This window comes from Perna viridis, chromosome 8 (genome assembly GCF_037379345.1).
Source record: "Perna viridis isolate PV_CMFRI_1.1 ecotype Kerala chromosome 8, ASM3737934v1, whole genome shotgun sequence".
NCBI classification, from domain to species: Eukaryota; Metazoa; Mollusca; class Bivalvia; order Mytilida; family Mytilidae; genus Perna; species Perna viridis.
The window spans coordinates 3975854-3991012 of NC_142452.1; the positions used below are offsets into that span (position 1 = coordinate 3975854).

General features: G+C 32.0%; 1 protein-coding gene across 1 annotated transcript; it reads left to right on the forward strand.

The window, feature by feature from the left end:
- Positions 1 to 190: 190 nt before the first annotated feature.
- LOC148609001 (uncharacterized) lies at positions 191 to 14721 on the forward strand. Its single transcript, XM_088540473.1, has 3 exons — positions 191 to 308; positions 4020 to 5026; positions 9192 to 14721. Exons 2-3 carry the CDS (start codon positions 4048 to 4050, stop codon positions 11324 to 11326), a joined length of 3114 nt encoding a protein of 1037 aa, XP_088396599.1. The 5' UTR covers positions 191 to 308; positions 4020 to 4047; the 3' UTR covers positions 11327 to 14721.
- The last annotated feature ends 438 nt before the right edge of the window (positions 14722 to 15159 follow it).

Consider the following 15159-nt stretch of genomic DNA (forward strand, 5'->3'; position numbering starts at 1 on the left):
ACACTCCCTTCTAAATTGATAGTTATTCCTATTTATTTTTACAAATTAAAACAGCTCTCTTCAATAATTACACCTTTGCTCTTTTGAAAATATTTTTGAAAGAATTTTTTCATTTCTTTATCGAATACAACGTTTAAGAATTACTAAAGCCTAAATACCTAATCAATTACGCTGGTCGAAATCACAAATTGGCACCAACCCAACGAGATGCAATTTGTAAACAATTTTTCGTCGGCATGCAAGCTTCTGTATTGACGAAGAGATGCCGGTATCAGTTCTTTAAATTGACTTCACCATGTTCTTGAAAGGTAAATTGCTTAAAGAGGTTTAACTTAAATTTGTATATTCTGCTGATTGAGTTAGTTTATGACAGAAAATCTGAACTTGTTAGCGCAACAGGTCAGGTCTAGTTTAATACATATACCAAGCTTTCTTTCCCTTTTAATGGAAAAGGGAAAGAAAGTTTGGTTTAAAAAAAAGTCTTTGTCATTAGACAACCCCTGTAATTTAATAGTGAAATTATTTGATACTTTAATAGTTTCCGTTATTTTATATGGAAGTGAGGTCTGGGGAGCTGCTAAAAATTACAAAGACTCAGACCCATATGAACATTTACACCTAAAATTTGTGAAAGAAATTCTTGGAGTTCACAGTAAGGCAACAAATATCGCCTGTTTATCTGAACTAAATAGGATACCTTTACACCTCAGAGTTAATTTAAATATTCTGAAGTTTTTAGTACACATACTCTCCCAATTCCCTGGTTCATAATATTTTTAACAAAGTTGAAGAAAGTAGTGTATGGATGCCTCACATCAAAAATATGTTGAATAATTTCAGCTACCTAAATCTAAAGATAAACATCATTGAATCTCACATTAACAGAATTGAGCAAAGAATAATTGACCAAACTAAACAAAATATTATTAATGTCATATCAGCAAGTTAAAAAATTAACATTTTTCCGAAAAACCCATATACCATTTCAGCGACCTGCATATGTAGACATTTGTAAAAATAAATCTGATAGATCCATTCTTTGTAAATTCCATATTAGTACCCATTCTTTAGCAATATAAAAGGGAGATATTGCAAAATATATAGAAATAATAGAACTTGTAATTCATGTAAAAATGGTGATATTGAAGATGAATACCACTTTTTCTCAATATGTCTCAAAATTAAACTGTATACCACTGTCACACCTTGATCAAATTATTGTTCATATTAATGTCATATTACTTTTATTTGCACTTTGTTTTGTATTGCATTATGCCATAACCATTTAATGTAAATGTGTTTGTGCTGATAAATATTGTCTATTGTCTACGTGTACATTTTTATCATAATGGATACATGTACATTATAAACACTTGTATTGTGTAATGTCTTATCGTTTACCCAATTACTTCATTCATTGTAGTTGATTTATATGCTCTTTATGGGCCCTATAATTTTGGAAATGAAATATCCTTCTTTAAGTCATGAAACATGTTTTCCTTGGTAGCAGGTTAGGTTGGTCTGTCTCCAAGTTGATCCGTTCACCCAATAATTATATTGTATGAATTCATCTGTATAAGATTTAGTGTCATATACTGAAACTGGTTATTTACAGACAATTTTATTAAGGACTGTGGCCATTACACTTTCAAGGTACATGTAATCTAAATTCTGAACTAAAAAATGAAAAAAAATATATAATATTTGTATATTTATTCAAAGACAAAAACATGGTTTGCATGCTGTTTCATTTACACATGTAATCGTTCACTAACTAAATTCAAACTTTAATAGTTTTCCTTTCCTGGGTTGTCTACCCCGGACATGACTTTTTATGAGCAACTCAGTGGGTGTTTCTAGAAAAGTAGAGGATGCTTTCCCTATTGGTGCACCTGGTCCATGCTCCCAGTTTTTAGTGGAGTCCGAGTGGCTCATTTGCTTGTGTTATTTTGTATGTATGATTTTAGTTACTTTATGTTCTTTGTTTTGTATGTCTGTTTTCCATGTCTGGTCTTTATCCCTGGATTACATTCTTTTGATTACCTCTATAACCTTGGTTCTCATGATTACTCTTTAAAGATCACATAAGCAAATAAGTAAATGGAAAACAATAACCCTTTCATGGTAAAAAAATAATTACTTTTCATTTTGTAATATAATAATAATATGTAATTACTCTAAACTGTAGTCAATTAGGTCTAATTAATCTTTTTATTTATATTGTAAACTTTCTGAAAAGGTATATACATGTAGAAAAGAATAAGATAATTTATTTTCAGTGTTTATGTTTAATAGTTTGATTGTATGAATTCCTAATGCATCTATAGAGTTTATAATTGGGGACAGATCAACTTTTAAAAAGTGGACAGATCCATTTGGGGAAGGATCTACTGGGGACGGATTGACATGAAATCTTTTCATTTTTACATTTCCATCCAAATAGTTGATTATTTAAATACAAATGTACATGCACACTTTGTGAAATATACAAATGTATATATACATGTACACTGGAGTTTTTACTTGTACTACTGTATATATAGAATTGTCATGCTACGTTTGTATTAAGGAGTTTTCCGGTGTTTCCAAATCCGTATTTTACTATAATCATTTTAATTTACTGCACTTTTACCTCCCTTTTGCTAAATTCCTGTTTCCAGTTACTCATTGTTAAATCTTCCATTGGTGTGTACCTGTATATAGTTCTGACAGGAATGATGTACATGTATATGTACATACAAAATGTACATGTATAAATGTATGGCCATGTGCCTAATCCCTGTAAGATGATTCTGCATAAGAAAGAAATGAATTTAGAAGGGTTCTAGCCTGTGATGATTGGTTAGAATGATGTAATCTAGAACATTAGTTTTAGGTACAATTGTACATGTATGAGTGAAATTTTAAGTTAATAACTCAGTTTTAGAAACTTCCCTTCTACATTTATTTCTGAACACTACACAAATTTTAGTCAAAATATAGTTTCTTTTATATCATTCAAATTATGTCCCTTAAAATCTAAATGATTACAATGACTTTAAAAAAATGTGCAAATACAATGTAGGAGAGTTTACCAATCTCATTAGTGATGTCATTTTCACTTATTTACACGCATATATCATTAGGTGTCAAATTGGTCGGCAAATAAACAATTAAATATATAATTAACAAGTTCATGATTAGAATCCCAATTTTCAAAACTTTATATTTTTGTTATTTCATACCAAATTTTCAAGTTCTGTAAAATGTTTCATTTAGAAAAATAATTCATATTTTGTATGGGAATTTATTACTCTTTTATTTGAAAGATAAAATTTTGAATGATATTTATATGTAAACCTCTATTTTCGTATAAAATTATGTTTAGAATTTTATGCTTATATAGTCTAATTACTGAATATTTATTTAAAAAAATTCCATGGGTAAAGAGCTTTTTTAGTTGCATAATGAACCGAAAGATTTTTTCAATTACAACATGTATCTTAAAAAATGAAAAAAGTTATGATGATTTAAAGTTGATGCCCTATTCCACTCAATGGAGTTTTTGCCAACCAAAACCAAATCCAGGTGATGGCATCACAAAGAACTCTCCTATGATCATGAGTAATCCTCAAGCAGGTGGGACTGTAGTATAGAAAAGTATATCTGCTCAAGGGTTGTTCTCTTTGTAAATTTTGTGTGATCATCAATGTTTTGAAACACAATGAACTGTACAAAATAATTTGTTTTTTTTTTTTCTCTAAGAATTCACAATCTGTTGATTTAGTTTTTGAATATAATTGCAAATTAATTTTTGGACAGGTTTTAATTTGTGTGTAAAGAAGATCAAATGAAGCGTAATTTGTAAATGTGTCTGAAGCTGGATACTGTTTACTAATGATCTAGTTTATTTCCCAGAAGTTAGTTCTAACCAACTGGACAATTGTACTTGTACCACTAAAATATAGGAAGTAGACTCATGGAGTTAATGTCTAGTAATTGTAATCTTTATGATACATTATCATTTTATGTCATTTCAGATCACCTGTATGATGCCAGAGCAACAAAATGCCTAAACTGAAATCAGAAAAATTGTTACTGTTGGAAAAATTAGTGCAGAGCAGTTCTGAAGGGGAGGCCACTTCAGAACAAAAAGACTTATTTGTAAATCTTGTAAAAGAGACTAGACCAAAGAGTTCTAAAATGAGGGAAAAAAGTAAAGATAGACAGTCACGTCAAAGGATCAAAGTGATCCGTAAAAATTCTCATGAAATAAATGACCAGAACCATGGAAAAGTAACTATACCACTACCTGACACTGACCCAGTTAGAAGGTCAAGGTCAGCAAGTTCAGGATCAAGGTCTGGCTCTTCATCAAGCTTTTGGTCCTCTGGTTCACATGACAAAGCTAGAGTGGCAAGAAAATCTTCACGATCAAGTTCTTCCAGGAGTTACTCTTCTAGATCCAGGTCACGTTCCAGTTCATATTCTTCAAAGTCAAGGTCACATTCCCCTGCTGTACATTCTTCAAAGAAATCACGGAACAGGTCAAGATCACCTCAATCACCAAAAAGATCATCAACAAAAGAAGGAAGGTCTGAATCCTTATCATCAATTCAAAGTGCTCCTGTTGGTATATCACATCAAAGACAATTAAGTAACATTGTTCATGATTCTGCTAGTGACTCTGGTCGTAAAGGCAAAAGTAAAAAGTTATTGAAACGTAGCCAAGTGAGAAAATCTAGATCATTTGACATAAACCCAGACATATTCATTGAAGAAAGAATAAAAAGAAAGTATAAAGAATTGCATAAGTTGCTAGCAACTCAGTTTTCTGGTTCATCTGTTCAGCTCACAAGTCAACAGTTTCAGCAAATGCAGACACTAAGAAGCCAGTATGTCAGTGCTAGTCATGGGCTGCCACCTAGTGGTGTTCTTGTACCCAGGAGTTTACCTGCTAGCATGCGGCCTAGAAGTGGTCATAGTGGTGCACCCAGGGGACTTACCAAATACAGGTCAAAGTCAAAAGACACATTAGCTAGCACAAGTAAGTTGATCAGTTAACTTATATATGTACATACCCTACTGGTGCACCTAGTCCATGCTTCAAGTTTTTAGTGGAGTCTGAGTTGCTCATTTGCTTTTGTTACTTTGTATGTATGATTTTAGTTACTTTATATTCTTTGTTGTGTATGTCTGTTTTCCTTGTCTGGTCTTTGACCCTGGATTACATTCTTTTGATTACCGCTATAACCTTGATTCCCTTGATTACTCTCTCATGTACATCATGCAACAAAGTTGTAGTGGGTATACAGTATATAATTGTCTCTGCCTGGTCCGTCCTTCAGTTACAGTGGGTGTACAGTATATAATTGTCTCTGCCTGGTCCGTCCTTCAGTTACAGTGGGTGTACAGTATGTCATTGTCCGTGTCTGGTCCGTCCTTCAGTTACAGTGGGTATACAGTAAGTAATTGTCCCTGCCTGGTCCATCCTTCAGTTACAGTGGGTGTACAGTAAGTAATTGTCCCTGCCTGGTCCGTCCTTCAGTTACAGTGGGTGTACAGTAAGTAATTGTCCCTGCCTGGTCCGTCCTTCAGTTACAGTGGGTGTACAGTATGTAATTGTCTCTGCCTGGTCCTTCCTTCAATGGCAGTGGGTGTACAGTAAGTAAATGTCCCTGCCTGGTCCATCCTTCAGTTACAGTGGGTGTACAGTATGTAATTGTCCCTGCCTGGTCCGTCCTTCTGTGGCAGTGTATGAACAGTATGTAATTGTCTCAACCTGGTCAGTTCTGCAGTTTGTCTTTCATCACTATGATGCTGCCTTGGAACTGTCTCTCCTTTTTGATCAGGTTTTCTTCAAACTTGCATGACTTGGACAATACAATGTATGTTAGTAACTGCCTGCCTGTGGAAAGAAATGAGGGCATTAATTTTCACAACAATCTGTTGAGGGTGAGTCTGAATAATTTTTTTTAGATTGATTTAGATAAAAAAAAACCTGGATATACATGTATGCATGTGACCTGGGTGACACCTTCATGTTTTCAGAATATCTTCTAATTTGGATTAAGTGTTGGTAAGGCTTGGATTACAGTTGATCCATTTTTATTAACTGAGTGTCCATATTTGGGTCATGTTGGGTACATGTACAGTACATGTACATTAGTATGTGCTGGTGCTTCTTAAAACTTCTTACATGTACATGTAATCAGTAAATAATGTATTGGTCTTTAAATGACATTTCTTCTTTTAAACAACAAATTATTCATTACCTCCTTTTTTGTATGCTATATTTTTGTCTTAGTGCAATTTGCTTTGTGCATTAAAATTTTATTAACATACTCGTGTTTAAGTTATAAATATTAATTAGTCAGTAGATGAGCTTTTGAATGATAAATGCTGAAAGAATTTTAATTCAATATCATATTTAGAGAACTCTAAAATTTATGATGAAAATTTTTATAGAACTAATAAAATTTATTGAATTTAATAACATGTGCTGGGTACATGTTTGTTTTTTTTATATAGCAGATCTTTAAATGAACAATTTGAGATGCATCAATGATTTGTTCATTTCCATATAAATGACTCAGCTTTAGGCTACATCAAGCTAATTTGTTGATTCTCATTCACTAGCAACTTAAAAAAATCAGGCAGGTTGAGGATCTTATGGTTTATTTTTTTATTTTGCTGGAACTTTTATATCTTAATACATGTAAAAGCTGCATGTAGAATATACAGATGTACAAATGTACATGTATGCTGTTAAACATGCATACTTCAATATTATACAGGTGTGCATGTATTAAAACTCTTTATTCATACATGTAGATCTGTCGACGAAATTCAGATTACGTAACTTACATTTGTACATGTACATGTATGTACACCATGTTTTCAAATTTTGTTAATCTTTAGATTGGAAGTCACTAGTCATTTCATGAAAGTAGTGTCATGTCAGATATTCATGTAGACATGAATAGAAAATTCAGAAATTTGATCTGCCAAAAAAATGTTAAAAATTCAGAAACAAAAAACTTTGGGGTAGAGCCTTTTGAGATGTACATGTAGCAAGTACCTTGATGCTGCCTTTATAACTTGTTTATTTTTACCACATTTATGGCAGAATTTCTTATGGTGAAAATCAGCTTATAGTATGGTGAATGTTGGGGATGGGCGGGTGGGGTGGAATTATTTTCTTAACACTTTTCTCAGCAACATATGTGTACATGTACTACTGTCACACTGCAGCCTTCTGATATTTAGTATCCAGCATCAGGTATGGGTCCCAAATTATAAGATCCGATTTCAGACCTGTTGGATATCTACTTCTGCCATTCTTGTCTTTGACCCATTTTTTCAAAAATAAAATATACATTTTACATACAGTAGTTATACAAGTAGATGTACATGTACACAGGAAAAATTGCAACATACATGTACATGTTTTTCATATTTGTTTGAAAACACATGAAAAACATATGTGTAAGATCTAACAAATTAATTAATGAAAAACAAGTCAATAAAAATCATATGGTAATTATATTTCTTCCATATTATATGAAAAAGGTATGGTTTTCATGTAATTTAGACAAACATTTGTTTCTTTTTGATTTTATAGGAACAAACACAAATTTCCATAATGGTCCTGAATATGTTTCCATTCAATGCATGTTTTAAAACATATGAAATCTTTCCTGTCTGCGTACATGTCAAATCACATGTCACTATTTATGGCATTCAGCAACTTCATTTAGGGTTGTTTGTCCTTTGTTTCATGTAAATTAAAAAAATCTTCTGAAACCATACACTGATGATACATGTAGTTTTTGGTCACCATTATCCTTGAAGTACATGTATTTTGTTTCAAAATGGTCTTCACCATGCCCACTGCTGTATTAAATTACATGTATGTATTATAATATGATATTTTTTAATCTGCCATAAGATAAAAGCAGGGATTCTGATTAGAAAAAGGAACAGGATATTCATAATCCAGTCACAAAAAAAAGATTGAGACAGCATGGTAAAATACTACTCATGGATTTATATTAGTGCTGGGCCGAGGTTAGGGTCCTCAATCAGAGAATTTCATTTCCAAAAGAAAATTTGGAACATGATTTTTGGGGAACTATTAAATTTGTATTAATGGAATAAAAGCAAAAAAAAACATTTGCAGGAATTCCTTCCATTACCAGTAGCTTCCTTAATGAAATTCCATTAGATTATTATTGAATCATTTTTCTTTTACATTTAAATAATTTTCATGAAAAGTTGCATTTAGTTTTTGGTTGACATTTTGAGGACTATATTCTCCATCTTTTTGTCCTGGTAATTATTGTAATGCATGAAGAAACACATCAGTATTATGAAGTTTTGATACATGTACATGTAAAAATGTACATACAACATATATGTACATGCGTTGATGATCTTCTTTTGTTTTCCAAACCATAAAAGTGTAGTTTAAGTACAGTACATGGATATTTCATTGATCTTTTTAGAAAGTACTGAACATGTAGCTACTTTGTACATACATGTACAAAGCATATTTGACATACATGTACCTGTACTATAGTATTTGACAAGTTAAATTTTGAACTTAGAGAAATCCTATGATTTTGTACAAGTATACATTTAAGTTTTCAACCCATATTTTCTTTTTCCAATCAGTTAAATTATACTGTGAAAACATATGAATTAAACCCTACAGAAATACATCTAATGACCTATGCAAGATCATGTGTGACTGCTCCTTAACTAATTCTCCACATCAATATACAATGTACTTCAAAGTGGTTTTACCTGTTGCTTGTTTCAAATCAATAATTAACAAATTAATTAAATTGACAAACAACCTGCAAGTTAATGAAACTGTGAAGTAGCTTCTAATCCTTGATGTTAATAAAATTTACCTTGGTACAAATTTATTGCATGTAATTAAAAGTGGAAGGAAATTCAAGTTGTGGATGAGAAAATTTCAATGATGGTTTCCATGGGCTACAATACTGTTAAACATATACATGTATATAACCACAAGAGTCAGAAGCACTTAATTTACACCATTAACATGCTTAACAATTTATGAAAACCACTTAATGATTTTTATATTTTAGAAAGTTCTGTAAAAAGAGTTACATTTACATGTATTCCATTTGGCATTCCATGTAAGTGCACATTCAATCAATAAATTTATACTTTTTTTTCAGGTGACTTGGGTGAAGATCAAAACTATGGAAGTGTACAAAGGGTCATGAACTCTACAGCTGCAAGAGAAGGAAGGATAATTGTTGATCCACATCCTGTAAATATGAAAAAGAAAAAAAGAAGAGTGAAAAAATCTGACTCTGAAACTAAATTAAATTCAACGATAGACAGTTTCTCATCTCATACAGGGTCAAGGACACTTTCTCCAAGGACAAGACCAAATGAGCCAGAAGTTCATCACTTGAAGGATTGTAAAAATCCAGATTTATTGAAATGGTTGAAACAAAAGGATAAAGAACATAGGAAAAAGGAAAGGGAGGAGAGAAAGAAGAAAAGAGAAGAGAGAGAAAAGTTAGTATTGGAAGCAAATGAAAAATTTGAACGTAGATTGGAATCAAAGAAATTGGTTGACAAGTGGATCGTGGAAAAAGAGAAAGATTATCGTAAAACCCAACGTGATAAAAGACGACAGGAAAAAGAAGAAGAGAGGCAACTAAAAATTAGGATTGAATCTTCTTCTCTTAGTAAAAGTATGACAGTTCGCCCCCAGACTGCCCCTACTAATTGGAGAGGAAAGTCAGATCCTCAATATTCATATAGAACTAGAAAGGACATTGAGAAAAATGGTACAGTAAATGACAAGCCTCAGACTGTTCAAGACCAACTGGGAACCTCATCAGAACATCTGAAGTTTGATCTAAATGATGATAAAAATAATGATCAGCTACCGCAAACATCTAAGTTCATGTACAAAAGGCCAGTTGCAGGTAAAATAAAATTAAAAATGGGGGCAAGACCAATGAGTGCTCAGCCAAAACTGCAGACTGCTGCTAATAGTACATCTCCTGCAAAGGAAGATAAGGACAATAAAAACCTAAGAATGACTTATGATGAAAGGGTTAATACAAAACGTAAGCAAGATGTTGACAAACGCAAACAAGAAAAAACTCGTCAAAAGGAGGAATTGTCCAAGTCTGACCCAGAAATAGCAAAGCTTGTACCAGACATTGCCAAAAAACGTATTCACAATATGTTGAATGAGAGAAAATCAATAGACACTGGTATAAAGCGCTATGATGCATCCGTGAATAGGTCATTTGGAGGTGGAAATTTTGATGGTAGTAAATCCCCCAAGACTCCATCAAAAGGACATGCCTACAAATTTGCTGATGATAGGCCCTCTACAGCATCAGATAAAACGGGACAATCACTAAAGGTTTCAGGGTCATCAGCCCAAGGGTCAAGTAAACGCCCTGGAACAGCCCCTGCTAGACGGAGGGTACCTATGCCAGAAAGATCCCCATATTCTCCTGTTCCTGCTAATGTGCCTGTCAGAGTCGATGAAATTATTGAAAATGAGGATCAGACAAATCCATTTAAACTGCCATTCCCCCCAGGTGAGGGTGTTCCCAAGCATGTTGCTGATATGCAAAGGAAGCTCTTCTCGGATCATGTTGTAAGTCAAAGTGTGGAACAGCAAGAAGAACAACAAGCCATGACTCTGGTGCCCACTTCAGATTCAGTTGCTGCTCATACCAGTTCCAATGAAGACATCAAGTATGATAACATAAGAGGAATAGATCAGAAAATAGATGATAAAAAAGAAAATGAAACAGAATATCTAAAGTCTGATTCAGAAATGTTAAAGTCAAAAGAAAATAAAAATTTATCAGAGAACCAACATGTGAAAAAAGAGGAGGTAAAGGAGAAATTAATTGATGAAAATGAAAATAGTGAAACTGACTTAATAAAGGATGATGAAAAAATAAACACTCACCTTGATCTGCCACCAGACAGCAATGAGAAAAATGTTGATGATCAGGGGTATGATGAAGTTGACAGCAGTCGTGAACAAAAAGAGAATGAAAAGAGAGCTGAAAACCAGAAAGAAGAGAATGATCTGAATCAGTCCAATAAACATGTGTCCTTCTGTGAAGAGCCTGAAGTATTTGTGGAGACTGACCGACCTGACTGGAGTACTGATACTGGTACACCTGATGAAGATAATTCCCGCTATACAACAAAGGCTGACCTGTCACGGCTGATTGATAATTGTGGTGAGCTGTTGAACAAGGAGTATGGAGAAGATAGTGATGATAGAGCCTTTATGACCGAGAGTCTAGATGATGACTTCTAGAGTAGATCTGTTTAGATGATCACCTACAGTTGGTCAGTTTAGATGATAACTATGAAACTTGGTCTAGTCTTGATTATGACTTCTAGAATTTGCCTAAAAGTTCAAATTTTTGCAATTTACATACAAATGTATCTTAGCATATTTTCCACACATCAATAAATAAAAAAATAGTAGTTGAATCATGTCCAGCAGATCCATAGTTTCAATACCTTTACTACCTATAGATTAATAATTGTACTTAATATTTATTATTTAACAAGAATGAATTACGGCACATTTTTCATAGATTTTTGGATCTGTAAAGCTTAAAAAGTTGACTACCGTTAAGTTAAAGTCTCAGTTGCACTTTAAACAAGTATACAGAAAAAAATAATTCCTTGCAAATAATTTTGTATAGTGGATACACATTTTATCACCCTAAAATAAATCAGTCATCTAATATGTACATGTAGAGCGTATTTACATGCATGTAATAAATTATTTTAGTAATACATGTACATGTAAGTGAAAGATACCATAAAGGAGGAAGTTCATTGGTCATATCTCTTCAGTCAACTTAATGATATTGGTGCAGAAAGTTGATAATATTTATAGATACATGTATATATGAACTATCCTGTAACTATATAGTTTATTTTAATTGTTTATTAGGAAAACAAATAATGCACAACAAATAAATATTGGATCCAGTTCTGTAGAACTTTTTTTGTATATTAATGGGAGATAACTCAAGTACATTTGTATCTTATCCTAATATGAAATCTGAATGCAGTATAGAAGTGGATTAGTGCTAGTATACTGTAGGTTCCTTAGAAGGCATTATATAATAATTTTTTTTATATTAGCATGAGGCAACATCTAATACAATGAAATTAGTATTTTAAGTATTTTTAAAGTGTAGTTGACACTATTAATTATTTTGATGACTAGAATCAAATGTTCAATACTAATTGCTCATTGTAGTTTTCAGTTGTTATGTTTATATAATGTTTGTTATTTATTATGTATTTATTATATGATATTGAATATTTATATATTGAAAAGGTTTTTATTTCTTTTTCCTTTTTTTAATAAGCTGAATTGAAAAACTTTAGTCATTATTATTAAATTGGTTTTTTTTTTATCATATGCCTTTAAAAAAATATAAGAAATTCAAATGAACTCCAAAATTTAACTTTTTGTTAAAAATCATGTGTTCTTTATCATGAGTGATAGGTCCTTTGTCCATGTAATTCTGGATTTTCTTTAAAAAAAATTACTTGATTCAGCAGTCATTCACAAGGCATTCCGTCCATTAATATGTCTCATTGAATTTTTGTGATAATTTTTTTACAGATTTTATACTTACATTAGTTGTGTTTTTTTAACTGTTAATTGTTGACATTTTACTGTTACATTTCTAAGTGTTTAACTATTGACACAATTCATGTGGATGTTTCTACATGTCATAGTTTTTTACTGTTGACAGAACTCATGTCTATGTTTCTATGTGTCACAGTTTTTTACTGTTGACAGAATTCATGTAAATGTTTCAACCATATTGTTCTTTGATCTCGTACATATATTTTTTTGTTCCTTATATAGAAATCTAAAGTTTTATTGTTTATTCATATTTGTCTTACTATCCACTATTCAAAATGGAAACAAGAACATGATTTTTTACTTCTTAGACAGTCAGTAAAATCTTGCCTTATGTTTGATTTGAATGCTTGATGTATATTAATATATTACTATTTATGACAGTTCTGTCATAGATGTTAGCAGTATGTTAAGAGAACTTATGCCAAGGTAACAATTTCAATTGTCTGTCAAATTATATTGTGAAAGTTCTGACATTTTTGTGGTCCTGTGATAATTAAAGGTTTTGCCAAATCATGAATATCAAACTTTAATGGAAAATTAAGATGTTATATTGAAATCCATGAAACGAATGTCCACAAGCTAAAACAACGAATCAGTTCTAAGAACTATAGATCTTCATCACATTGTATAAAGAATGGTCATCAAATATTATAAATTTTGTATGTTGTTTTAATGATAATGAAAACAAGGAGACAGTAGTTATATAAATTGTAGATGCTAGTAACTATGCTGTATTGATATACAATAGTGTTTTATAGCAGTTTATATTCTACTGCTTGTAAACAGAGATAAGAATGTTGTCGGAGAATTTACCACTGCCAATTTTTTTAATTCAATTTTAGTACACTTTAGAAGCATGTGCAGTTTGCAGAAGTCAGCTATTGTAATTTAAACATTTTGAATTAACAGCATATGTTTTGAACAATTTTTTTCAATAATAAGTAATGAAGACTTGATTTAGCCAGGTTCAAAATCAAAACAGGTGGTTCAAAAGTTTACTCTGAATTAGTTTAGTAGTAGTTGCCCTAAAGTGATCACTCTGTCCGTCCATCACAAACTCGTGTCCAGGCTTTAACTTTTTTGTCTTTCAATGTAGGCTTTTGATATTTGGCATGTGGATGGATCACCTATAGACAATGTGTTGCATACCATGAATAATGGCCTGTGACCTTGGTTTTTGATTCAAGGTCAAATTCCTGTTTTTTTTTGTTTTTTTTTTTCAGGGAGAAACTTGTGCCCAGTCTGTAATTTTTTTTTGTCTTTTGTTTGGGCTTTTGATATTTCGCATGTGGGTAGTTCACCAAAAGATGATGTGTCACATAACATGGATTGTGACCTTGAACTTGAACCTCAAGGTCAAATAACTTATTTAAGAATAAAAAATCATGTCTTTCTCTGATTTGAAGAAAGAACTTAGTTCTGGAATGATGCCACTTATATTTGTTATACACAAAATAATGATGAAAATTTGTTGGAGAAAGAATAAAACATTTGGACCTGACAGTTATATTAAGGTATGATATGTCATGTTTTTGATGAAGAATTATTCAACCACACATTGTATTTGCGGATTGTTCATGCAACACAGTCTAGGCTTGATTTTGCACATATTTTGATTGCTTCTCCATAATCAAGAGTTCTTTTGTGGTACATTTAAGAATACAACAGCAAGCTTCATGTAAATATGGTCAACTTACTAACAGTTTTGATGTTTATTGCTTACTCACTAATGCTTAGGGCTTTGGGTTCTATTGTATGCTGTAGGAAATTACCCAAAGATTACAGTGTAGTCGGGTTGTAACTACCATTCTAGATTCTCCTGTGATAACGTATGTAAGGAATTATTTCTAAGTAAAACTACTATGTCAGTAATTTAAAACTATTTTTTAAAACTAGTGAAATGTGTTAGTTATTATTAGCTGTGATGTATTGAGTCTGTAGTGTACACTTATGCCAGTTTTCAGTTATGTATTTATTTACCTGCCAAAGTTCTGTTGTGAAAGTCTTCTAATAAATAATTTACATGCTTTTAATGCTGAAGTGAGTTTACTAACACTGGCCTCATTGTTAATAGAAGGGATGCACTGTATGACATTCTACATTAATGTTTGCTTTAGTTCAATTTACACAACAGAACATAATTTGTTAATGGTCTAAAATTGACACACTGTACAAGAATTGTTATCAATTAAAACAGTACTTTACAAATGTTTATTCCCAGTACTGACATTAGTGGTATCCAGTACAGATATTAGTGGTGTATTTAAAAAACAAGCATCTATAAAGTTTGAAGTAACAAACGTAGTTCATGATTCATTACTCACACATGTACAAATGTTATGTATTACATATTAACCCTTGTCGTGCTGATTTGTTTTGAAAAAAAATTCAATTTCAACATTTTGCGAACTTGTGCAAGTTAAATGCAAATTAGTTGCACAATGGTACTGATGCCATTTGTTATATATAAG

Coding starts and splice junctions, on each gene's coding strand:
- LOC148609001 (XM_088540473.1), top strand. CDS start 4,048: ATGCCTAAACTGAAATCAGAAAAATTGTTACTGTTGGAAAAATTAGTG. Junction 5,027..9,191: donor AGACACATTAGCTAGCACAA/GTAAGTTGATCA, acceptor CTTTTTTTTCAG/GTGACTTGGGTGAAGATCAA.